This window comes from Sylvia atricapilla, chromosome Z (genome assembly GCF_009819655.1).
Source record: "Sylvia atricapilla isolate bSylAtr1 chromosome Z, bSylAtr1.pri, whole genome shotgun sequence".
Lineage (NCBI taxonomy): Eukaryota > Metazoa > Chordata > Aves > Passeriformes > Sylviidae > Sylvia > Sylvia atricapilla.
In genome coordinates, this window is record NC_089174.1 from 11,935,012 (window position 1) to 11,960,791 (window position 25,780).

A 25,780-nucleotide genomic window follows, 5' to 3' on the forward strand; every position below is an offset into this window, starting at 1 on the left:
GTAACCCTGTATTGAGTGCTCAGGATTAGGAAGGTGTCACACAGGTTGTTATCTCTAGGATTTCATTAAAATCTTAACCCTGCACCAGGAGGAAGCTTTCAGTTCCCCACTTGTGAGCTTGTTGTAGCTGTCACCTCCTGAAGACAAATTCACCTTAAGGTGAGAAGGGATTTCACTGCTGTGTTTGAACATAGAATGAAATTACAGAGCACCCTCTTAACACCTTCCTAAAGTGTGTTACCAAACAACAGCTTGTCTTGCAGCAGCGTTATTACTCAGTCAGGTATTGCTGGTGTCAGATGGTTGGCCAACTGCTTTAATAAGTGAAAATATTAATTAGTTTTAGTGATGAAGTGGAAAACATGGCCAACTGTGGATTCTCCTCTCTTTTGGAGGATTTTGGGTTATATAACATGTATTTATCAGGCTTAAACCTCCTTAGTAACGATTTGGTGATGTTTGGCTCAGCCCATCTTTCAGTTCTTCCTGCAGTGCCCAGGTAATACAAGCTATTTCTAGGCACTGGCACAATCACAGAATCACAGGATGGCTGAAGTGGGAAGGGACTAAGAGCCCACCCAGTTCCACCCCCTGCCATGGCAGGGACACTTTTCACTGCTCCAGCCTGGCCTTGGACACTGCCAGGGATCCAGCGGCAGCCACAGCTTCTCTGGGCACCCTGTGCCAGGGCCTCCCCACCCTCCCAGGGAACAATTCCTTCCCAATATCCCATCCATCCCTGCCCTCTGGCACTGGGAAGCCAGTGTCCTGTTCCCTGTATCCTGTCCCTCCAGCCCTTGTCAATTGTCTCTCTCCATCTTTCCTGCAGCTCCTTCAGGCGCTGCGAGGCCACAGTGAGGTCACCCCAAAGCTGCTCCTGTCCAGGCTGAACAATGGCAGCTGTGCCAGCCTTTCCTCCCAGCAGAGCTGCTCCATCCCTCTGCTCATCCTGGAGCCTCCTCTGGCCTGGCTCCAGCAGCTCCAGCTCCTTGCTGTGCTGGGCCCAGGGCTGGGGCAGCTCTGCAGTGGGCTCTGAGCTGAGGGGGCAGAGGGGCAGAATCCCCCTCCCCTGCTGCCCACACTGGGGCTCAGCCCAGCACAGGGGTTTGGGGTCTCAGCTCTGCCCCACAGCACTCCCAGGGCTCCTCCAGGGCTGCTCCATCTGCTCAGCCCCAGCCTGGATCCAGCCCGGGGCTGCTACCCTGCCTCTCCGGAGCCCTCGTTTGCCCCATTTTCCCCGTTTCCTTTGTCAGAACCCAGGCAAGTTCTTGGCTCGAGCATTTCCCTTTCAGCTGTCGCCCTCCCCGCTCCTGACGCGACATCTGGTGGCGACACGGGCTCACAACGCCCTGCCGCGGGAGCTGCTCCGGCGATTGCTCAATCCTCTGGAATTTGAAGATTCAGAACTGCGAGGAGGGGATGGTCGCCTTCCCTTCTGCCTCCCCCAGGAGTACACAAGCCTCGGGAGATACAATCTACGTATTGATTTCTTCTCTATTTACATATAAATTACCGAAGTTTCACATTAATTCCTATAAAAATAAATGAATTATTTGAAACAGCCTTTCCATTACCACAAAGATCAACTGCAGTTGTGACCACGGGAATTGTTCACTCTGACTTCAGCTAAAGAGATAAATTTTGACGTTTCACTGCATTAAGAAACTCCTGACCTATGCATTTTTATCTGGCTAAGCAGGTAAAAAATTCAGAGATCCCCCAAGTCAGTGCACAGCAGTAGTGTACTACAACATGTATTTTTAATTTGGGCAGCCTTCAGCAAAATAACCAGGTAATTTGTACTCAACACAGGTGAAACTCTATGGGTTGGGCAGATGGTTTAATCACCCATTCAGGGCCCAAACCAGGTGAGTTCTGTGCCTGTGCTCATAGTTAAGACCAGAAGTGCTGCCACTAACAACATTCCCAGCACTTGCAGTGTCCATTTTTGATGTGAAGAAGGATCTTTTTCACAATTATGGATTAAAACTCATGCAGTTATTCATCCCCTGAAAGTGTATTTCATCAAGTGCTGATGAGTAGTCACAAAAGAACATTAGGGTTTGGGCTTTTTCTTTGGCCAGATCTAGGGAGAAAATTTCAGTTTCTATGGGAAGATTTTTGTGATCTCCTCCCTGAGCAACGCCTGAGAAAGAAGCACAGAACTCCTTTTAAACCAAAGATTTTATTTCTGTTCTTGTCAGACTGGCGAGGATTTACGACCTGGGTCTCTCCTTCTTGCCCTTGTAGAGGGCCAGCAGGGACACGTTGGCCACCTTGACCACCTTGAAGCGCACGCCCGGGATGTCCCCCACGGCATGGCCCTTGCGCCCAAACCCGGCCACCAGCACCTCGTCGTTCTCCTGTGAAGGGACAGGCAGTCAGCACCAAATCCAGCATTAAACACCTCCCACAGGAGCTGCACCCACCCTGCCCCAGCACAGTTTGACCAAAACCCACAAACCCAACCCATTAACAGGTTTAATCAGCGCTAAGGCAATCAATCTGCTGTTCACACTTTTTCCTCACAACGTTTTAGGCTTCTTGGCAATTACCTCGATGAAGTTCAGGCAGCCATCGTTGGGGACAAAAGCTGTAATTTTTTTGCCGTTCTTAATGAGCTGGACCCTGACACATTTCCTGATGGCAGAGTTGGGCTGCTTGGCTTCTACCCCCCTGCAAGGGAAAGCAACCAACAAAAAAAGATCAGTGTGGTGGACCAGGAGAGGCCTTTTTTAACACACAATCAACTTTTTTTGCCGTGAATTCAGTGTAAACTGTATCTGTATTTTAACACCTGTGAGCTGTTTAGGAGTATCGAATTAAAACTTAATATTATGCAATATATATTAACCTAGATTTATGTATGAATCCATAAAATACCACTTCCTAAACAAAAAAACCTTAATATGACCTCCAGTCTTACTCAGTAGAATTCTAAAAAAAACCCCAAAACAACCGAAATCACAAAGTGCCCCAAAAGCAAAGCCCTGGCAGCATCCCCATGAAAATGATAAATTATTTAAGAGGGAAAAAAAAGGCACAGAGATTGAAGAGATCTATGACACAAACACAATTTCCTTTTCATGTGAGCCCCAGATCCTGATTATCCCCTATGAAAAAAAAAACCTACCAAAAAAACCACAAAAAACTTGCCTTTTCCCTTATTTTTAACTCAAGTTCCCTATTTTTTCTTACGTTTTAAAGAAACTTATTTCTATAATTTTTGCTCAAAAATCCCGTTTTTACAATTTTTGAAAAAAAAAAAAAAAAAACAACCAACCCACGCACATGTTTCTTATTTTGCTGTAATATGTGCCAATCCCCCCCTTCTTTTTTTTAAGTAATTTCCTCGCATTTATTCCCCCTCCCCCCCCCTTTTTAAAGAATTTTTTATTTTCTCCAGTTTCTGGGAGAGGGAAAAAAACACCCCGAATCCCTATTATTCCCCATCCTTCGTGGGGGCTGCATCCCTGGGACGCCTATTTCAACCGGGAAGAGCACCCACACTTTCTCCAGGACGATGCCCTTGGCGTGGGAAGCGCCCCCGAAGGGGTTGGCCTTCAGCGCCGTGCCCAGATGAGCCTTCTTGTACTGCTTATCGTGCCACTTCTGGTCCCGGCGGTGGCTGCGCAGCTTCCGAGCGGTGCGGAGGCCTCGGCACTTCCCTGCAAGGCGAGACAGAGCCGGCGTGAGGAGGGGATGGAGCCACGAGGGGAAGGCGGCGTGAGGCCATGGCGGGCATGAGGCGGGTAATGGCGGCCGCGGCCTCACGGCCCGCAGCGCTGTCCGCACCGCACCGAGGCGGCTGCAGGCGGACGGGCAGCGCCTGCGGAGCGCCGCGGGCACCGCCGGGGATCCCGCAGCCCCATCCCCGGCCCCGCTCCCGGCCCCTGCCCGGCGCAGCGCTCACCCATCTTCTCCGCGCGACTGCCGAGCGAGAAAAGAGGGAGGGAAGACCGCGCCGCCGCCTATAGCCGCACTCGACAGGACCTTCGCGGGCTGCCCGCGCCGCGCCTGAACCGAATATCCACCGGCACCGCGAGGGGCAGCCCGGCGAGCAGAGAGGCCTCTGGCTCAGTCCCGGCAGGGCGGTACAGCCAGGACCCCCACCCGCTTCGGCTGCGGGTTCGAGTCCCGGTGCCGGGGGTTCCTGTCCGCGCGTGTCGGGTTCCTTCTGGCCTCACAGAAAATTGGGAAAAAAATATTTTGGAACCCTATTTTAGACATAGAAAACCGGCACTGATTTATTACCGCACCGCGTACGTGGGGCTGTCTCTCTTCCTTGTCACCCACACCGAGGTGCTTACTTTTGTAGATTATGTACAGTTTGTTACACAAGTGTGTTTTTACATTTCACAGACTTTTCACCTGTTTCCAAAAAGCCGCCTACGCACGGAAATCAGTGTCACAGCTCTTACTACGTATGCTCACATGTGCCCCACCCTTTTCACCCTCACCTGGCCTCAGGGACCTTTGCCACCAGAGCCCACTGCCCGACCCAAGCAGAGGAACTCCTGGTTATTACTGGTGTGCAGAACTGCCGATGAAAGATCGCTTGATTACTATTACTGACAGGTAAAACTGAAGGGTTTTGGGGTTTTTCTTTTTTTTTTTTTTGTGGGGGCCCTTATTTCCACAGAGGCCTTTTGGCATCCCTGGAATGGAGGGCTGAAGTTCTAAGGTCGTGGGTTCCAGTGCTCTGGAGTATTTGGGCTGGGCAAGGACCATGAAGAAGCAACAGGATGAGAGAAAATGGCCTAAAGTTGCAGCAGGAGAGGTTCAGCATGGATGTTGAGAGAATTCCTTCCTGGAAAGGGCTGTCCATCCCTGGCACAGCTGCCAGGTAGGGTCACCATCCCTGGAGGGATTCCAAAGCTGTGTTGGGCACATGGGTGGGAGTGGCCTTGGCCGTACTGGGAGATGGTTGGATTGATTGGTTTTATGGGTCTTTTCCAACCTCAGCAGCTCTGTGATTCTTACTTGCAGCTTTTCATGGAATGGTTTGAGTTGGGAGGGACTTTGAATCCTGTCCAGTGCCACCCCTGTCACAGGCAGGGACACCTTCCACTGTCCCAGGTTGCTTCAAAGCCACATCCAGCCTGGCCTGGGACACTGCCAGGGATCCAGGGGCATTGTGACTTTAATTCCTACACTGCCTCTGAGCAGATCTGCACAGAGCAAAGTCCTGTAACAGAGACAAGCTTGTATTTCTTCATTTTTGAAAGCTGCTTCAGTCCACACTGCCAAACTGCATCCATCCAAATCATGAACATTCCCTTCCCTTTTGGGAATGACGCTGAAGAGGCAGTAATTAGATATAAACACATATTTTTTAACACAGCCTGTGCTCATGGCTTAAGTGGAAAATACATATTTTGTGTGTTTGTGGGGGGGTGGTTTTATGTTCAATCTTTATAGAATAACTAATAAAAGGCTTTAAATATTATAAAAATCCAACCTCCCCCTTCAAAAGAAACCCCAAGCAATTCCAAACAAAACCTTAAACCCCATCAACACTTGGAGGAGAAAACATTACTATTGTAAAAGACAGCTATTGAAGATACTGTTCCAATGTTGGAATGCAGTTGTTGTTTGGTAACTTCAAACCATGTTGTTTTTGTGAAAATGCTGCAGCTTTGCTTTCAAAGTTAGGAATATTAAGAATGCTTAAAAGCTGACTAGGAAGACAATTGGTGAATATAACATAAATAAACCATAACAAACTGGCATTTTTTTGGACAAATATTCATTAAGAGGTCAAGATCTGGTAAGGAGATGGCTTGCCATGAAGCTACTATGGGGTTTGCTCTTTCTTTTTAAACCACACAAGGACTTCAGGACACTTCTGTTAAGACAAATTATTTTCTTAAGACATATTCTTCAAAATTAGAAGAATATGGGTGGGTGGTGGGGTTTTTTTACTTGGTTGGTTTTTGTTTTGTTTTGGTTTTTTAATCCAGTGTGTCATGTTTTAACCCCAGATTGCAGCTAAACACCACACAGCCTCCTCCTCATTCCTGTCCCCCTCCTGGAGGGGGATTGTACCAAAAATGGGTTCAGATAAGAACAGTTTAATAAATGAAATAAAGTTAGTAATAATTGTTAAAAATATGTCTGATTTAATTGAGACAACAAATAAGAATAAAGTCAGTTACGGCTGATGAGTGAGAGGTGTACAGACACAGGTGGCCTCAAGGTGTATCCCTGGAAGGTGTCCCAAGGCAGAGTGTTGGAGCAAGATTTGGGATGGATCAGTGTCCAACCGAAACCATTTTGTTATTCTGGGACCCATGGGGAGTCTGAGACTCATTCCTTTTTGCAGAACTCCCCTCCTGGGCACAGCCCTCAGGGCACTGTGGGCAGCTGTTCTCTTTGGAGAGTACTACCAGATAAGCGCTTCTAAAATTAAATGTCTCGCTTGGCCAAGCAGACAAATCCACCCAAAATCCCACCACTTATCCTGAAACTCCCGGTATAATCTGATCTCTGATGCTTGGCGTCCTGTGGCGCTGCACAACCAGGGACAGCTGGGTTGTGACACACACTGGGATTTTTGTGGGTAGTTTACCCCCCGACCCTTCCCTGAAGGTGGAGGAAGGCCTGGAGTATGCATGGGGATTTCTCAGGAATGAGATCCCACATGGGGATGTGGGACCCAAAAAGGTAATCCTGGAATCCCAGACTATTTTGGGTTGAATGGAACCCTAAAGCCCATCCAGTGCCACTCCTGCCATGGGCAGGGACCCCTTCCACTGTCCCAGGCTGCTCCAAGCCCCAATGTCCAACCTGGCTTTGGACACTCCCACGGATCCAGGGGCAGCCACAGCTTCTCTGGGCACCCTGTGTCAGGCCTCCTCACCCTCACAGGGAACAAGGAAAGAGTTGTAAAAGGATTAATTAAAGGATTAATTTTTGCATCCTATCCCAGAAGGATGCAGAAGGGGTTTTTGGCTTGGTTAGTTTCCCAAAGGGAGGATTTTGTTGGAACCTAGACAAGATTTTTGTATATTTCAAGGCTAGTTATCTGTTAATCAGAGCAACAATGATATATTAGATTTAAAAGGTGATGTGTTCAGAGCTGATACCTGTAAAGTGGCTGACACCCCACACTTTGGTTGATTTAGGAACCTGATATTGCACTGGAAGGTGACTGCAAACAGCTGGAAATGATTTGTGCTGTGTGTGCCCGAGGAGATGCAGCCATAGGGATAAATTATCCATCTCTGTGGCATGCAAACCCAGCCTGTGCACAATTGCTGCAGCACACCTGTCATCCCAGTGTCTCCATGAGTGTCCATCTGGTCACTCTGTGTGACAGGGGGTGGCTGGACAGTGGTGACAAACTGGGGGTGAGCAGGGTGTCACGTCTAACCACTCCTGACTGCTTCACAGCTCTGACAGAACTGTGAGCCTTTGCACTGACTTGAACTGAATATTATTACCTTTTATGTGAGGAAGATAAAAAAAAAAAAAAAGAAAAAAAAAAAAAAAACAAACCAACAAAAAAGCATTGTTTAGAGTACAGTAAGAGCAGTACTGCCTCCTTCCTGGGGGTGGTAATATCTGGGCTGCCTCGGTGGGAGATGGGGAGCAGACAAGTGGCACCTTGCTGCCTGATCATCAGAGAAGGAGTTCTGCATCAGGAGTAACCACAACCAACACCTCATCTCCAAATGGGAGGGGAAAAAAGATGATAAACAGTGGTTTTAACCATTTTACTTGGAATACTGGTACACTTTCAGCCTAGCATAGCCCATCTTGCAGGCTGCAAACCACAGGACAAGAGGGAATGGCCTCAGGCTGTGCCGGGGGGTGCTCAGGTTGGACACCAGGAGGAATTTCTCCATGAAAAGGGTGGTCAGGTCTTGGCAGGGGCTTCCCAGGGAGGTCTGGAGTCCCCATCCCTGGAGGTGTCCAAGGAAGGCCTGGATGTGGCACTCAATGCTCTGGGCTGGGGACAAGGTGGGGATCAGTCACAGGATGGACTTTATGGGCTTCAGTTGATTAGTGATTTACTCTCAGTACCCCTAGCATTAATATACAGTGAGATAGGATATTTTGACTGATTTATTCTGGTTTAACTGATGCTGGTGGTTTGGTGTTAGGTGTTTTCTGGGTTGTCTGCAAGCCCCCCATTTTTCAGATCAAATTGGCAATATTTTTTCTGTGACATGGTGGTCCAAGAAAGCAGATATTGATAAATTGATAAATGGAAACACAGGGAGTGGAAGTGCAGCTACAGGTGCATTCAGTTGTCACACAGCATCATCTGGGGTTCAGCCTGTGCTGACTTTAGCTGTGGCCTCCCATGTGTTGTTCATGCTACTTTCATTCACTTTCTCTGCTCTCAAAGGACACATTTTTCTTTTGGGCACTACTGGCTTGTATTTCAGAGTTTTTATTTCTTAGCTTTTACTCCCAAGTGAATGAGGAATGCTTGGGAAATGGATGCATGTGGAAAAATCTCAGGCACCACCAGAAAGCTTCTCTGTGCCTTTCCCTCCGTTTATTTAGGAGCCAGGAATGCTGATACAGTGAACAGTGACATTAGTGACCTTGCAGTGTTTAGAAAAGTGTGTGATGCCTCTGTCCCTTCCCAGGGCTGCTTAATTTTTTTAAATGAGCCATGTGTCTGTTCTGGTATAATTGCTCTTAACTTTAGCATTATGCATTGCTGATGCTTCTCAGAAAATTTAGGGGTTATCTTCAAGTAGGTTTTGCTTAATCCTACATTCCCTCATCCCATTTTTCAATCTGGGATTCTCACATAAGTATCTTTACTCCTCCTTAAATTGGATAGAAGCCGCTCGACTGAGGACAAGCTGTTGGGGGATTTCTCAGATGAGCAGATACCCTCTGCATCCCAGAAGGAGAAATGAATTAAGATGGCAAATCCTTTTTAATGATTACAATGCTAAAGCCCCAATCCTTCTCTAATATCTAGAATGCAACAGGCAGGAGCTCCTAATCAGCAAAGTGGAGCTTCACTGATAGTGCCATCAGCAGGTAGCAGGACAGGACTGGGTGTCTGGTGCCTACAGATTGGTGTATGGCTGTGTCCTGCCTGACATTTAGGGGTTTTGGAACTAGATGATCTCTAAGGTCCCTTCCAGCCCAAGCCATTTTATCACTCCATGATTCTTAGGGGTACCAGTGTGTCTGACCCACAGTCTCTTGAGGATGACCCAGAGCCAACTCCCTGTAGTAACTGTGATGTGTGGGAGTTTTGCTGTCTTGATCTGGCAGCCCAGATACACAAACACTGTGATTCTGTGGGCACCTCACAGCTTTGGCCTGGTCCAGAGCTTCCCACTGCCAGAGAGCAGGGGTAGATGGGATACTGGGAATTGTTCCTCCCGGGTGGGGAGGCCCTGGCACAGGGTGCCCAGAGAAGCTGTGGCTGCCCCTGGATCCCTGGCAGTGTCCAAGGCCAGGTTGGACAGGGCTTGGGACAGCCTGGGATAGTGGAAGCTGTCCCTGCCCATGGCAGTGGTGCCACTGGATGGGCTTTGAGGTCCCTTCCAACCCAAACAACTCAGTAATTTTAGAATTCAAAGTACTAAAACAATTGATCCAGAAAGCTGGACACACACTGAATTAGTGCTGGAGAAACGAAACTGCTTCCAAATATTTGGTTCCAAAGCTTGCAATGTCTTACTTTCACATCAGCTTATGTCATGGTATTTAACATCTCTCTGTCTGTCTGTCTATCTATCTATCTATCTATCTATCTATCTATCTATCTATCTATCTCATCTATATAATATATAGACAAGACATTCTAAGACTTCAAAATACATGTAATTCTTTCTGTGAACAGAGAGAGAAATTCCAGAACTGCTTGTAAACATCATCCTCACCTCCCGTTAAGGTTAGGGTTAAGTACAGATGAGAAGCAAACCTCAGTGTGATTTTAGAGCCCCTCTGATCCTGTTCATTTTTCCCCCTTAGCAAGCAGCTCTCACCCGGGTACAATTTCCCCAGACGGAGTGATCATTGCTTTAGGAGGTATCTGGGAGGTGCGAGGGCCACAGAGAGGGCAGTGTTGGTGGGGATGGGGTGGGGATGGAGCGAGGATGGGACGGGGAAGGAGCGGGATGGAGAGGGGATGGGGTAGGGAAGGAGTGGGGAAGGAGCGGGGAAGGAGCGGGGATGGGGTAGGGATGGAGCGAGGATGGGACGGGGAAGGAGCGGGATGGAGAGGGGATGGGGTAGGGAAGGAGTGGGGAAGGAGCGGGGATGGGGTAGGGATGGAGTGGGGAAGGAGTGAGGATGGAGCGGGGAGGAGCGGCGGCTCCGCCCGCAGCCGCTGTCCCGCCCCCGGAGCACGGCGCTGATGTGCCGGGCGTGGAGGGGCTTTCTCGCCTCCCCATGGATGGGAACGCTGCCCTGCGGCTACTGCTGCTGCTCGCCTGCGCCGGGCTCGGCGGGTCCGAGGAGAAAAGCCCCGCGGGGAACAGGTCGGTACCCGGTCACGGAACGGTGGCGGAGCTGGGTGAGCGCAGGTTTTGAACGCTGTTGTTCGTGCCACGTTCAGAACGCGAGGAACTGGCTGTGGTTTCCTTTCCAGGTTTGAAAACACCCCAGGCTAATGCAGAAATGAATTATTCTGAGGCAGGCGGTGCGTTAGAGATGTAACTTTGAAACAATTTCGTGCATATTGTTTAAAATCGGGTGTTTTCTGTGCATCCGCCCTGCGTTTCATTACGTTTTAATGACTCCCACGCTGAGTTTCCCTGGTCTCTGGGAAAAGGGAGTTATAAATAGTATAACAGCAAGGGTGTGAAAACTACTCCAAGAAACACAGGCACGAATATATTCAGCTTGTGTAGAATATTTGAAGCGTGAATCCAATATTGCAAGTGAATATTAAACTTACAGAATTACTGGAGATTTGGGTTTATTATTAGTAGTGCTGTTTCACTCTTTAATGGAACACAAACAGTGAGCCCAGATCATAGCAGGGGTAAGAGGGGACTTTGTAGAGCCAAGCATTAGGAAAGTGAAAACAGCCTGAGATGTATGACTTGAATGATGCCCAAAGTCACTAAAACCACACAGAACAAATATGCTGATGAAGGTCACAGCTGTCAGTAAAATCTGCGCATTTGAGGCAAGAAGGACATGTGGTGATTTGCTTAAGCTTGTATTAAGAGATCTGGTAGTCAGTTACTGATAAATACTACAATATGTTTTCATTAAATAGCTTACTTGCTGCTCTCCTCTGCCATTTATCAGATTTCTTACTACTCTTCTTCATATAATTTAATTTTTTTTTCAATCAGACTAAAATCTGACAGAGGGCAAGCAGTGGAGCATTACCTGAACTTTACTGCAATAAATATTAACAGATGAAGTCATGATCTTGATGCCAATGAATCAAATTGGAATTTTGCTTCATTGGGAGTGGGGTTGTGCCTGCACAGTGTTAATTTGCTAGAAGTTCTATGAGCTCAGTTTTTCCTTTTGTATTAAAAATGGAAGCTTGAGTATCATCTTGTTCTGATCCAGACCTTGTGTCCTTGTTGGACACTCATTAAATTGCAAATCAGCCCCAGTAATCAGTGTTTTGTAAAATATTTATGAAAATCTGTCTCCCTTTTGTCAAATCACACATTAAAAAATGACAAGAGTTGTGGGGTTTCTAGATATTTCTTACTGATAGAACTTACACAGAACTTACACATTCAAAAGTCAGTGGTGTTTTTTGTCAGGATGTTTCTGAGAAGGAACTAGCTCTTTCCTTGAATCTGGTCTCTCCAAACTTCTCCAAACTTATCCATTTATAGCATTAATAACTTCACTGAAATTCCTCATGTTGAGTGTCCTTAGGACTACAAGTAGTGCATTGCCCCTAGGCACTCCTCACCTTTCATAATTTTATTTTTAGTGCATTTGAGAGGTCACATGTTATTTTCCAATTGGCTTTCACATAAATTAGCTGTAACCAGTTCAGCATCCAGTGGGGAATTCTGCAGTGGGAGATTATCAATCTTGGGGAGATGACTCTGAAGTAATGGAAATACAGAACTACTGTTTCTGTAGATGTAGAGTGCATTTGCCTATCTGGTGCAGTTTATTAGAGCAGTGATATGAAGAGTAGAAGTGTGGACATGGCATGAAAACTGCCTGTGGCCTCCACACTCAACCCCTGCTGAGTGCCAGGATTATTCATGTGGTTATTAGAGTGGAGAAAATGCTGTTTACATGGAAGTCCTCAAGAGCTGGAGTGTTTATCAATTTTGCAGACAAACCAGACTCTGTTATCTTATATAGGTGGATAATGTCATCTGATAAGAGGAAATTTACACTTCTTTATACTTATAATCTTATTTAATTGGGTTTTACATGGTGATTAGTCCTTCCAGTGCTTTGTATTAGGGCTAATCCAATTTCATGTGGGTTCCTAACATGCTTGGTTTGGTAAATTCAACATACAACATACGTGCCTGGGTGGATCTGGGAGAGCTGTTTACCAGCTGGTAAGGAAAAATATGGCTCATCTAAACATACACCCTTTGTGATAAAATGAATTTGAAATTTCAGGGTAAGAGAGACTGATAAAAGGGTCTCTAACTCAATGTGCTGGAAATTATTTGCTGTGGAGAATACTCTAGTGCTGGCTAGTTTCTTTTCTCCTTTACATGTAATTACCTTTTTTATAATCAAAAGGGAATACATATCTTTTACAGTGTAGCTATTTTCCCTTTTCTCACTTTTAATATTTTTGTTTCCGTGGGACACGCTTCAGCTGAGGACGACAGGGTACTGGTGCCTGTGGATTCCCCAGCTCGCCCTTCGGGTGGAAAAGCTGCTGTTTGGCATCAGGGTGGCCGTGGACAGCCCATGGGTCACACCCTGGTGACATCTCAGGGCTGAGTGTCAGAGGCAGGTGACAGAGCTGATAACATCAATGTCCACTCGTGCCTATCCCAAAACCAGGATGGGATTGTCCCTGTGCACCAGCGACAGCCTGGATGTGCTATGGTGATGTGGAGTGATGGATTTCCCTTCCTGGTGGCACTGCATGCCTTCTGCAGGAGGAGAGCAGGCAGCCAGCACTGCTAATTAGTGGAGTAATTAGCAGGAGGGCCTGGCTGGAGGCACCTCCCTCATGTGCCTGGCACGGGTCTGAGCGTGTTCGCTGTGTTGTGGTGGCTTCCAGGTCATTCTCTGCTCTGCATTCCTCATGAAAACATGAATATTTCATCAGCTGTGCATATTCGTCTCTGTTTGAGTGTCTTCATGCTGAAAGCAGAGATGTGACAACTCTTCCAGAGTGGCTGCGCCTACATGGGGTGTGGAGGAGACAAGATTCATTTTTCTTAGTGGACAGTCACAAAACCAGAATTGACCTTTCCTCTTCCATAAACAGCATAAAAACCTGTCAGACAATGGAATAAATTACACAATTTTACACCATTCTTCTTCCAACCTCAATACTTAAATCCAGCTACTACAGCATGGTGATTTCCAAGCTGGAATAAATGGCTGTGAGTCCTTAATTATGCATATGGAGTAAAGCTAAAAGTATAACTAAGCATAACTATCTACCCATATCTATATCTATCTGCAACTAATTATAACTAAAGTAAGACTAACTAAATAATGTATATTCATGTCTTTTTGGTATGCCCTGATTTTGTAGCTATCATCATGAAAAGAATGCTCCCCCCCCCAATTGCCTTTTTCAGCCTCAAAGCTTCTGTCATGAAGAAAGAATGGAAAAGATAAAAAAAGCTGCATCAAATTACAAGACCCACGCACCTAACTGTAAAACAGCCTCAGAGGGGGTTTTGTTTAAGTGAGAAAATAAGTTTTGGTCCATTGTAGCCATGTTTTTTGTTACTTGTGTGTCAAAATCTGAATATTTCCACCCATCTCTGAAGGCTGTTTGCAGTTAGCATGAGCAGCCTCAAGCTCCCTGGAGACCCCAGGCCGGCACTAACCCTGGCACCCAAAAAGCAGTGGGAGAAAGAGGACCCACTCTGAAAGTGCTCCTTGAAGCTACTTGTGTTTCAGACTTGCAACTGAGAAGAAAGTTGGCCTCTCCAATGGCCTCTCCAATATGTAAATAAAACTGCCAGATAAATTTTGAACAGAGTTGAATTTTCCTGAATGTAAGATCTTTATAAAGTTCTTTCAGCCTGGCAGCAAGCAGGATGGGCTCTAGGCTGCCCCACTGGTGCTTGGACTCATATTTATCTGCCCTTGTGGGTGCTGTGATGGAATTATGTTGGGATCACTGTGTGTGCCAGTGGTCAGAACTGCCCAGAACTCAACAGGAGAGGGTTCACCCTGCTGTCCAAGCACTTCCCAGCAGTGCCAAGCAGAGACTTTGTAATCCCAACAACCTATGGTGAAATTTTCACATAAACACTGAAAACTGTACTAATTCCTAATAGTTATATGCCAGCCTCAGTGTAAATATTTACACAATTTTTCTGCTGTGGTGGTTTGGAAAGATGATAAGAAATGGGGCAAGGGAAGAAGATAGAAGTGTATTTCCATGTGCAGTGGAAGGTGAGGCAGTTTTGGAGGGCACTGAGGGGCACAAGCAGGGCAGGTTGTGAAGGGTCTGTGGGTTGGTGCTCAGCTGGGAGAGTGGAAATTCTGATGGAAGTCTTGGGAACAGGACCAAGACCATCACAGGAGCAAATCAATCCACTGAAGTGGGATGCAGGTCCCAAGGAAGCTGCTGTAATGTGGAAAGTGTTCATGGCTTTATGGAGAGGAATCTGGTCCTGAGTGAGTCCTGGTTTCTTGGACTTTGATATTTAGGTGTTTGTTGGTATTTATGAATTCACTGGGCTAGAGTCTCTGGCTCAGGAAAGCTGATTGTGCTGACACCAGCTGAAGACGTGCCTAAGAAGAAAATCAAATGCTGAAAACTGCATGAGCCTGGTAGTTGTCGCTTGAGATGTGCTTCACCTGAGCCCTGCCTTGCAGTGACTTCCATGGGATTTTGTTATTGCCTGGAGCCATCCAGGAGATGTCTTCATGTGGTGTAAATCTGTGCCTAAGGCATTCCGAGCCCCTGCTTTTGCTCTAAATCCAGTGTGTTGCTTCTGATCTTCCTGGGAAATGAGGGTGGCACTGAGCTCTCCTTGGTTCCCCTGCTTGTGCACTGGAACTGACTCTGTCCCCAACCCAAACTGACATCACATGGGATGGGGCTAAAGGGGTAATGAAGCCTTTTGTCATCATGGTAAGGGCATGGGAGCGCCTGTGGGAGAGCACTGGTCCAGCTGAGTGATCTCTGAAAATGAGACATTTTTAGCCAGGCTACAGCAGCTTTGGGATAATTTGCCCTGCTCCTGTGGTCTTCACCAGCCAAAGACTTGAGTTACATTTGAAATTGTTTTGTGGAATGAAGCAGCAACAGGAGCTTCCCCCACTAAACTTCCTGCAGACTTTGAATTAAGATGCTATGCAATAAATACTTTTCTCCTCTCTCCTAGTTCACATGAATTTTCAGATCAAGATTCTCTCCAGAGAAATGGTAAGATTTTCAGTGGGCTGAACCTCTGGTTGCTGGTTCTGTTAGTGTGACTGTAGAAGATTTCATTACCAGATGTTGCTTCTCTTGGCATTGGAGACTTTTCTGTCAACATGTTTTGTTAAAGCATAACCCTCTTAAAAATACTCTTTAGAGGATTTGCCTGTTAAAATAATAATTTACTGTCCAACTCCAAGATGCAGTGAGCATGTGGAAGGAAAAAGCCTTCACCTTTTTTAACCAAATGAAAACAGAGTTAAACATTTGAAAGATGGAGCTGTGAGAGTGCCCATGTAATGATCTGTGCTTGTGAAACTTCATGTTCCTGGCAAGGAGGAGTTGGGATGTCAAGGCATTTGTCACATCTTCCTGTCTCTGGCAGCTCAGGGAGAAAGTTCACAGCACAGTTTTTTTTTTTTTTTTTTGGTTTTGCCAGGCAATTCAGCACATACCCTTTGATGAATTTGCTGTATGAAGAAAAAAGCATCTTTTGTTTTGTTTGAGATTAATAAATACAGATATAGACTGAATCCTGTTATTTTGGGACACTGGAGATCCTCCTAGTGAAGGTGACAAGGTGTCCAATGAAAACAAGAGGAACAAGAAGTTTTTTTCTAATTTACTGTTCTTGTTTGATGAACAAGAAAGGTAAATTAGAAAACACATGCAGTGAAGGCAATATTTGCTGCAAGTCAAGTATTTTCCAAGACAAATTCTGACATACACATTTTGTGCAGACATAATTACTGTTTGCATAAGAATGTGAAAAATTTCATAAATGTGTGTTTTTATAAATGTGTTTATAAATGGATATTTATAATATGTTAATAATGAAATAACACTCTTTGCAGGTCAGCGTTACAATGGTCGTGTGAGGCCAGAGTTTAATGTCAATCAAGTAGCAATTGCACAGGTAATGTCTGGAGAACTGGATCTGTGAAGTGTTTTCACAGCACATTTAGATCTTCCAACTTACATTGCTGAATTAAATTGGTGTTGAGGTATAGATTTGTTTATCCCGGGTTTCGGCACCATTTATGTAGAGGTTTTACATTTGCTGCATGGGTTTGCTAACTGAAAGATAGAATTTTTGGGAGAAAAGGGAAAAGCAGGCTCAACTTACAAGCAAAAACAGATAGATTTTATTAACACACACTAAGAGAAGAAAAAACAAAATAAAACAAATCTAACACAAATTAATTTTTAAAACAAACTTTCTCACTACAAACTCTTCATTTTCTACAAACAATGTAAAGAGGCAAAACTCAGAACTCCAGGTCAGTACCACTTATAAAACAGTCTTTCATTCAGTCTTTGAGAGAGAGAAGTCAATCCTGTGGCTTGGTAACTTTCACACAAAAGCGGCCTGCCCAGAGAATCTGCATCTGTGGAAAACTTCCCCATATTCCGTACCCTTTCCTATGACTACCTATGGGCCATGGGTTTTACAAACTGGGGTTGTACATTTTAAAAATGAGCTGCTTCAAAGGCTCTTTTTCAACTGAGGGAAACAGAGGTAGTCTTCTCAATTTTTCACTGGCAGAGGTGCTTCTTTTTATCTCTTTCTTTGTTCGACTTTTCCTGTTTTAATGTGAACTTGCAATCATGACATGTTAAAAACAGTCATGCAGATATTGTGTGTGTTATCCTGTTTGGATAGGATGGAGATGGTGACTGGAAATCTGAGTGAAATCTGAGAATAGCAGTTAAACTCTTTAATTCTTTCTGAGGACCAAGTCAATTTTTCTTGCCTGACATCCAAACTGTCTTTTTGCTATGAAATTTGGGTTATAAGGGATGGCAGTTTTCTGGAGTCTGCAGATGACATGGGAGTTGCAGTCTCTGGGTTTTTTTTAGTCCTGCATCTGATTTTGCAAAAGCAGGGATTCTTACTTGATCCATCCCATTCTGCAGCAGGTATTTCCCTGGTATTTAAAGCCATAGTGAGCTAAGTTGCCTGCAGGTAGGTGTAAACTCAGACATTTCTCTCACCTCTCAGATGTTTCTGTCATGGGACAGCTGCCCAGTGTGCTTCCACCATGGTGGACTGTGCCCATGGCACTATCTGAGTCCTTTCCAGTGGGCTGAAGCAATTCTTAGGGGTGTTCTAGGGAGTCTTCAGCTGAGGGGAGCACCTTGTGTGCTAGGGCTGGATGTTCTGTGAGGTGCCATCCCCATGATGGGAAGGGGATACAGCCAGGTATCCCTCTGCTTCCTCAGTCTGGGGCTTGCTCATGTATTCTGGTGGGATGGTAACTCCTGAAACCACATCTTCTGATAGAAATCTTTTGTGTGGTCCCTCAGGTTGTCAGGTACAACTTGAGCAGGGGAGGACAGTGGGAAGGAGCACCCTGGAGGCCGTTCCCCCACAGCCACTACAGCCCCCTGAACGTCACTGTCAATGGCACCCCCTGCATCCTGTTCTGGGCCAAGAGGATCATGATCAGGTTTGAGAACCACACCCAGCTGGATTTGACAGAGAGGACCTTTGGTGTCCATGCCACCGTGGACGTTGGGGACTCCAACTGCAGCGAGGACAGCGCCATGTAAGGGGAATTCTGTTCTGGTGGAACTGGGGCCAGATAACTACTCTGGAAGTGATGCCTTAAGATTTTAGCTTTTATATTTCTCAAGTCTTGTACTGCATTAGTGCATACCTCTAAACTCCATTAAGTGTTAGTTAACTGTCTTCACAAAACAACTCCTCTGGGTCTGTGGCCTGAGGACACCCACAGCCTCAGGCCCCAAATAGTATAAATTGGGAGGAAGCAAACTGGGGGTAAATGACTACATTACCTGAAACTGTAATTGGAGAATTAACCGCTGATATGTAAATGGACCAAACTTAAAATTGTTGGAAAAACTCCTGATGGAAAAACATCCATCTTGGATGTAGCCTCTGGGAGGCTTCTGCCTGCCCAAAATGTATTGAAGGCCTTTAATAAATACCTGCTTTGTTCTCTCAATCTTGTATAGCCTCTGTTCTAGGTAGCCACTCCAGGGCATCTGGAGAACAGCCCTTGCAGAGCCCCAGGTATTTACTGATGATGTCCTGCCATTGCAGGCAGCAGGGGTTATGTAGTTTAAACCTAGCTTATTGTGGACACACATATTCAATTGTTGCAGTGGTGCAGTCTCTCCTTGGGGCAGCCAGCTTTGCTTTTCGTGCCTGAGGGGCTGAAGCTAAATTGGTCTGTTTCACCTCCAGCTGCTTGTGGGGTTGGAGAGGGGATCCTGTGAGGAATGTGGGGCTTAGGTGCTATGCTTGACTATCCCTTCATGGGCTGTGTTCCAGTAATGCCTTTTTGAGACTACCTAGAAACAAAAGCCAGGCAAAATTAAGGGAATAAAAAGCAGATATATTAATGAAGGGCCTTCAGGTTCATTTTGGGCAGACAGAGCCCTCTCCTAGGGACTACACCCAAAAATAGACCACGGGTCACAGGCTTTCACGCTTTTGTAAGCTTGGTGTGTTTGCGTACTGGGAGTTAGTCTTCCAATTACAGCTTCAGGTAATGAAGTCATTTAGCCCAAGTTTGCTCCCCCCAACTCACTTTTCTCAGGGCCTGAGACAGTGAAGTGTGCCTGATTCCCAGGCCTAGAGAGGAACTGTTCTGTTTGACCAAAATGGGAAAGCAGTAGCTGACACTGTATATGAAGTTTAGAGTTGTACACCAAAGAATTGCAGGATTACAAATATATGAAAAATATAAAAGCTAAAATCCTAAGGCATCACCAGCAGTGCTGCACAGGATGCAGTTCTGTATTTGGATGGTCACCCCAAATTCCAGGCTGTGACCTGTGAGGTGCTGGAGACAAAGAATAGGTTCATCACAGGTTTGCATGTGGCACAAGTGTCTGAAAACCTGAGCTCTGCATACCAGCCAGTCATTAATTTCTTTAGTATTAACATCATTTAGGAGTTTTGATTAATGCTTCTCACCCTGAGTCAAGAAGCATTCAGCAAAAGTTTGCTTTGTATGCTTCTCACCCTGAGTGAGAGCTAAACATGAACTCCACTGTATCCAAAATCCTTCCATACCTTGGCTATTCTAGGAAGGCAGGTGGTATTTTTTAATTTCTTTTGCCATGTTCCTGATTGCTTCTCTCCCCCTCATGGCTCACATAACGTTCCACTCTGGGAAGCCTAAAAATCAGGAGGTAGATTCTTAATAGAACATCAGCACTAATTCTACCCCATAAAGGGAGTTTAAATCTATAATGACACATGCAGCAATAATAATAACATAATATCCAGCAGTTTAATTTATATCCTATTCAACATTTCATCTGTACATCTAAGTATGTTTTCACTGAAAAGTAGGTGTTATCTCTTCCTGATTGAACAGCATAAGGTGCACAGACATTTTGGTGAGGTTACCAGAAAGCTAAAAATGAAATTGAAAAAGAACCTAGTTTCAGAATATTCAACAAGGCAGTTTGAATATAACATCATAAGTATGTGGACTAATCCAGCACTTTTTTGACAGGCAGAGATAGAGAATGGAATAAACTTATGTTAAAAATAAAAAAGTGATAACAAACATTCCTCTCTCTCTTCTGGCCAACAAATTGAAAATAGGCTTTGTCTGATTAGTAAGTATTTTAACCTAACAGAAAATAAACTAAGGCAAAATTAAGAGTTTGAAAACACAGAGAATGGTATCAGATATAATAATCCAAGATGCCTTTTTTTTTTAGTTGAATAACACATTTGCCTGTGTCTAATCCTCAACTGTCTCTGACTTTCCTTTGTAATAAAGCAAGGAATGGTCTGGGTTCAGTGTCCTGTCTTAGGGGACCAGTGTTACCCAAGAAGTCTAGATCACATATGAAATTGTGGGGCTAGCTGTTTCTTTTTTTTTTCTTGGTTTGTTTAGGGTTTTTTTAATCTGTGGTTGTTGGGTTTGTTTCTTTTGTTTTGTTTTGGTATTCTTCAACTTCAATCTTGTAGGCCTTTCAGAACCTGCATGTTTTCACTATATTTTGTTTTTGTCTTACTTGAATAATGAGAATCTCCATGCAGGGTTTAAGAGGCAAAATATTATTTTTAAGTGATAAGAATGTATCTAGCCTAATTATGTATTGCATTAATTAATCTGATAAGGCCTTTCACTTCACTGAACTTGAAGTGCCCAAGGCTGCTGCAGGTGAGCATTGCAGAGCTGCTTCACAGCTAGGGCATTTGTGAGGCTGTAAAGAAGGAATGTGGAAATCTGAACTCTCACCTCTGCTTTCTTTCATGCTCTGATATTTAAAAATATGAGGATAAGGTGTCTGTTTATACTTTCTAATGGCAGAGATGTCATGGCTTGAGGGGGAGAACAGACATCCCCTGAGCCTAATTGTCAGCTAAGGTGGGATTGAGTTGTGTTGGAAGTTAAACATGAATTTCTATTCTTTCTGGGTAGTCTGGGCCTCATTCCAGTTAACAGGTGGATGAGTATATTTCACTGGAGGAAGATTTAATCCTTTCAGCTTTTTCCCCACTGACTTTAAGGGGAGACTGAGTAAAAAAAATCCATATATAAGTGAACTTTATCTTTTGTGCTGCTTTTTTCTCGCAAAGTTTCTGATTTTTTTTTGCTAGCCTGATGTTACTTGCTTTTTGACCTAGGCTTTCCCTGAAGTTTGGTGACATTGGCAATCTAAAGGGACTTGTTATCAGGTAAGTTTATATAACAAAATTTTTACCAGATAATATATGTTAACATAAATTGTTATGCAGTTGCTTGGGGAATTAAAAAGAATTTGTTTAAGCAAAAATAATGTGAGAGAAACTCTTGTGTAACTGAAATACCTGCATTCAGCTTGTCTGTCTGCCATCTGCCTTGTTTTATTAAGGCATTTTTTCTTCTACATTGACTTTTCTACTCATAGAAAAGTTTGGGTCATCTCTTTTGTGTAGAATCTTCCCATCTCTGAGATTTCAGCTAAACCTTGCTAATTCAGTATAGACTGGGCATCTGACTGTGACCTACTTTATGTTTGCTTCTTGGTGATAGAAGAGAGCAGCATTTCTTGTTAAGTTACTTTCCATACTCAGGGTGGAGGTACAATACCAGTGTTGCATTCATATTTTTCCTGTAATTAGGCAAAATTCCCTTGTATTCTTCTCGCTTTTTGGGAGAAACCAAACTCCTTCAGCTGCAACAGTGAACAATCTCTAATCACAGAATCCCAGGGTATTTGGGGTTGGAAGGGATGTCTGGAGCTCATCCAGCCCAATGCCCTGGTGAGGCAGAGTCCCCTGAAGCAGTGACACAGGAACGTGTCCAGCTGGGCTTGGGACATCTCCAGAAAGGGACACTCCAGGCCCTCCCTGGCCAGCTGTTCCAGGGCTCTGCCACTCTCTATGGCAAGCTGTCCCTCCCTTTCCAGACTGTGGAAGGAGCAAGAGCTCTGATATAAACTGGTCATAACAATGAGTCTAACCAAGTTGTTCAGTGCATGAATTTAACAGTTGCAATCATCTGACTCATTTTCTTACTCTGTTCCAACATGGCATTCCCAGGCTCTTGTTAACCACCAGCTACTACCAGCTGTCTGTGCAGAACTGGTTCAGCTTGCACAGGCTGCAGCTGCTGTACAACCACTCTGTGCAGGCGGCGTTCAACGCCACGGGGATCCACGCGCCGGCCACTTACTCCTTCCACTGCGAGCACGTCAGCAGCCTGCAGAGATACGATGCTCTGCTCGTCCCCAGCTCTGCAAACGACCTCTCCCGGCTCTGGGAGGTCACTTTCATTGACTTCCAGGTGATGCCATGGATTTCAGCCAGATGAATCCCATGGATAGACTGAGGAGAGGTTTAGCCCTTCTGTGCTGAGGAAAGACTGTCACCTTCCATTTTGCACTTGTGCCTTACATGTAATGCCTTTTTGGAACTACCTAAAAACAAAAGCCAGACAAAATGAAGGGAATAAAAAGCAGATATATTAATGAAGGGCCTTCAGGTTCGTTTTGGGCAGACAGAGCCCTCTCCTAGGGACTACACCCCAAAATAGACCACGGGTCACAGGTTTTCACGCTTTTATAAGCTCGGTGTGTTTGCGTACTGGGAGTTAGTCTTCCAATTACAGCTTCAGGTAATGAAGTCATTTAGCCCAAGTTTGCTCCTCCCAACTCACTTTTCTCAGGGCCTGAGACAGTGAAGTGTGCCTGATTCCCAGGCCTAGAGAGGAACTGTTCTGTTTGACCAAAATGGGAAAGCAGTAGCTGACACTGTATATGGAGTTCAGAAGTTTACACGAAAGAATTGCAGGATTACAAATATATGAAAAATATAAAAGCTAAAATCCTAAGGTATTACATGGAGCATGAAATAGAAATGAAGAGTTTTCCTGTCCAAGGAAATTAAGGGCTATTTTTTTGTAATTTTTCTGCTTGTGTTCCCTCTAGTGGCAAGTGAATTCAATTTCCTGTTGTCGCATCATTCTGAGCTGAGCTCTCACACTCAGCACCAATAACAGCACCCCAACACAGGCATGGGATCCATCTCACTTTACTTTTGATGCCTAGGAATTTTTACCTTGTGCCCTGATTATAGTTACCCCAGCCTGCCTCTAAAGCCACTGGATAATTCCCCTAACCCATCTTAAGTCCTTATTTTAGGATGAGATTAATAATCTTCTGAAAGTGCCAATTCTTTTGCGTTTGACAATGAGGTAGCCTAAGATGGCAGGACTAGAGTGTCTTGCATGTAGAGACTTGTGTCAGAGGGCATGAGGAGCTGAGAAAGGAATGGAAAAAACTGATCCCCTTTTGTCATCGTGTGAAAAATGTCCATGGACTGATTTAGTGGAGCAGTCAATTCCCTGCATGCCAGAGTGCTAAAATCCTTATTAGAACTGAAGCCACAAGGAAAAACTTGTTGATGTTTTCCATAGCTGAGTGCAGTTTCCTGTAGTTTAGCTGGTCTGCTGCCACATACCACTCACGCGGAACTGGTGAGAAAAATCTTGTCCTAGGGCAGGCACTTGAGGACATTTCCTAGTTTGTCAAGTTGAAGTTTGTGCAGTCTGAAGCAGAGACTCTGGAGAATCTCAGCAAGTGATGCTGGAGATGCACAGTTAACATGAAAGGTACCACACTTGCAATTAAGTATTTCCGGGCCATCAAGAGTGAGCGTGGAAGGTTTTGTTTGAAACACAGCTGCAAATCCTTTGGGCAGCAGAGCAGCGGGGATTAGAATAGCTGGCAGTTTCAGAAGCCTGACCTGGATAAACTCTGAGCATTAGCTCCAGCTGTCATTGGGAGACACAAATTCATGATGTGCTGGTGTTAAATCAGAAATTTTTACTGCTATCAGGAGCAAATTAATGAAACACCAGTACTTTATTTAACATGATCCCTCTTGCTCTCTCTGTAGATTCAAGGTTTTAATGTTCAAGGAGGACGTTTTGCCTACGCCAGAGACTGTGCATCCTTCTTCTCCCCAGCAATCCTAATGGGGTTGGTGATGTCCCTGGTTCTGCTGCTGGTCCTGGCCTATGCTCTGCACATGCTCATCCACCTGAAATCTCTTGACAGGCACTACGAATGCAAAGCTTCTCCTGCCTATTTTGCACAGATGAAAGACAGTGACATGGGGGATGAGAAGGAGCCACTGAGAAACACTGGAAATGAGTCCTATGAACTGAGGAACCAACAGTTTGGTAAAATCTATATTTAGCAGTGTGTATCTGTCTCAATGAAACAGGTGTTTTCTTTTGCTGGCACTGTAGTCTGTGCAGATTTTTTTTACCAGCTGATGAAAGAAAAAGTAGGTAATAGATTATTTAGCCAGTTATTCACTGATAATCATCTCAAAAATGCCTTGGGAAAGAAAGTAAGAAAAAAATTCCATTGTAAGAGATATGCATATTGTGGGATTTTATTGCTGTAGCAAAAAGCCAAAATGCATAGCTGTTCATCCAGCTTACCAAGTCTTGAAGAGAGAATTTGTAATGGACGATTTGAAATTAAATAAAGGTTTTAAAATCCCCCAAACAAAACTCTTTGCCTATTCTTTCAGAAGGCAAGATTTTTCCTCATTTTATATTTGCTCTGTGTCCTGACAAAACAGCATCAGTTTCTTTCTCAGGATATGCTTTCCTTTTATTTCCCAAGTCACATCTCTTCCCTTTTTTTTCCTCCATAAACTCCTTTTCCTACTCTGGAATCTTCAGGGCCACATAAGGTGTGTTTTATCCACTGCACAGATGAAATAGTGGCTGCAGGACAGCAGCATCCTGGTGCTTTCTTGTGTCTAAGCTGGAGGTTTATCCTGAGGATCTGATGGGAAAACACCAGACATCTGCTTGCAAAGGCTTACCCTCAACTCCCCGGCTCAGCTCTGTGCCAGGAGATGGATTATGAGCATTATATCCTGTAATTCCAGGTTAATTTCTTTTCTACAAAATCCCATCAGTCTCTCTCAGGACTTCTACCTGAATGGAGATTGTCAGATGGAAAATACATATAAACAGAAAGGTGGAAGCTGCCAGCAGTGAAAAGGATACTGTGTTATGACTTTCACTGCTGCTTCAGAGAGTTGAGGATACTGTCATCCCACTCATCCTTTACTTTGTTAGAGGCGAAGTTTGGGAGCTCTAAATTAGCCAATATACCCCTGATTTCTAGCAAGTAAGAATACAGCAATGTTCTTAGCACTGTAGTGCTTTTATGTTACAAATAATGGAAACCCCAGCATGATAGAAAATCAGTCAAAATAAGATTTGCAAGCAAATGCCTTTTTTTTTAGATTACAGAATTAATTAGTTGTTTGTAGCCTTTGCAAATAATACTGCAGTCTTTAAACACCTTGAGAAATGTCCACATACATGCTGTTTATTAGTACAGTTGACACACAGACTAAATGTAGAGTCCTGAGAGATTAGTTCATATAAGAAGGCACTTCCTATAAGTGCCTTCCTAAAACTTTCGCTAAGAGGGAAAAAAATATATCTTTGACACATAAACCAGGTGTAATAAACAAGCTTTTGAGGACTTGCCAAGGCTGCCTGTGGCCAGTTGTCGCCAGACTTTTATCTGTTCCACAAAGGGAGTAAACAAAAGCATGAATGCCTGGGAACTTGAGTGAGGCTGGCATGAGAAGGAGAGAATTGAACACTGCCCAGGCTAGTGCCCTGTCCTATACATAGAGGAGGCTGATGCTGGACAGAGTTCAGGGTGCCAGTGCCAAGCAGGAGATTTTCCTTGTGGTTTGAAGAGCTGGGCTGTCCTGCCTGGGGCTGAGGAAATAAAAACCTGGCACTGCTCAGTGGCACCTGAATG

At 44.8% G+C, this 25,780-nt stretch overlaps 2 protein-coding genes across 2 annotated transcripts; one reads left to right on the forward strand and one right to left on the reverse strand.

The window, feature by feature from the left end:
• Positions 1-2,166: 2,166 nt before the first annotated feature.
• On the reverse strand, positions 2,167-4,029 carry RPS23 (ribosomal protein S23). Its single transcript, XM_066339399.1, has 4 exons — positions 3,914-4,029; positions 3,509-3,668; positions 2,556-2,676; positions 2,167-2,363 (listed from the first exon to the last, which is right to left on the reverse strand). The coding sequence occupies exons 1-4, from the start codon at positions 3,915-3,917 to the stop codon at positions 2,217-2,219; spliced, it is 432 nt and encodes a 143-aa protein (XP_066195496.1). The 5' UTR covers positions 3,918-4,029; the 3' UTR covers positions 2,167-2,216.
• Positions 4,030-10,348: 6,319 nt separating this feature from the next.
• Positions 10,349-24,482, forward strand: LOC136374580 (V-type proton ATPase subunit S1-like protein). The gene is made up of 7 exons (XM_066339985.1): positions 10,349-10,463; positions 15,465-15,505; positions 16,354-16,415; positions 17,807-18,048; positions 21,120-21,170; positions 22,017-22,260; positions 23,874-24,482. Exons 1-7 carry the CDS (start codon positions 10,375-10,377, stop codon positions 24,174-24,176), a joined length of 1,032 nt encoding a protein of 343 aa, XP_066196082.1. The 5' UTR covers positions 10,349-10,374; the 3' UTR covers positions 24,177-24,482.
• The last annotated feature ends 1,298 nt before the right edge of the window (positions 24,483-25,780 follow it).

Bases quoted from the DNA above. Each gene is read 5' to 3' on its own strand.
- RPS23 (XM_066339399.1), bottom strand. The intron at 2,677-3,508 runs GTGGGTGCTCTT...TTTCCCTTGCAG, and splicing joins GGCATCGTCCTGGAGAAAGT to GGGGGTAGAAGCCAAGCAGC. The intron at 2,364-2,555 runs GTAATTGCCAAG...GTCCCTTCACAG, and splicing joins GCTGCCTGAACTTCATCGAG to GAGAACGACGAGGTGCTGGT.
- LOC136374580 (XM_066339985.1), top strand. From the start codon at position 10,375: ATGGATGGGAACGCTGCCCTGCGGCTACTGCTGCTGCTCGCCTGCGCC. The intron at 15,506-16,353 runs GTAAGATTTTCA...CACTCTTTGCAG, and splicing joins AGATTCTCTCCAGAGAAATG to GTCAGCGTTACAATGGTCGT. The intron at 21,171-22,016 runs GTAAGTTTATAT...TGGCATTCCCAG, and splicing joins CTAAAGGGACTTGTTATCAG to GCTCTTGTTAACCACCAGCT.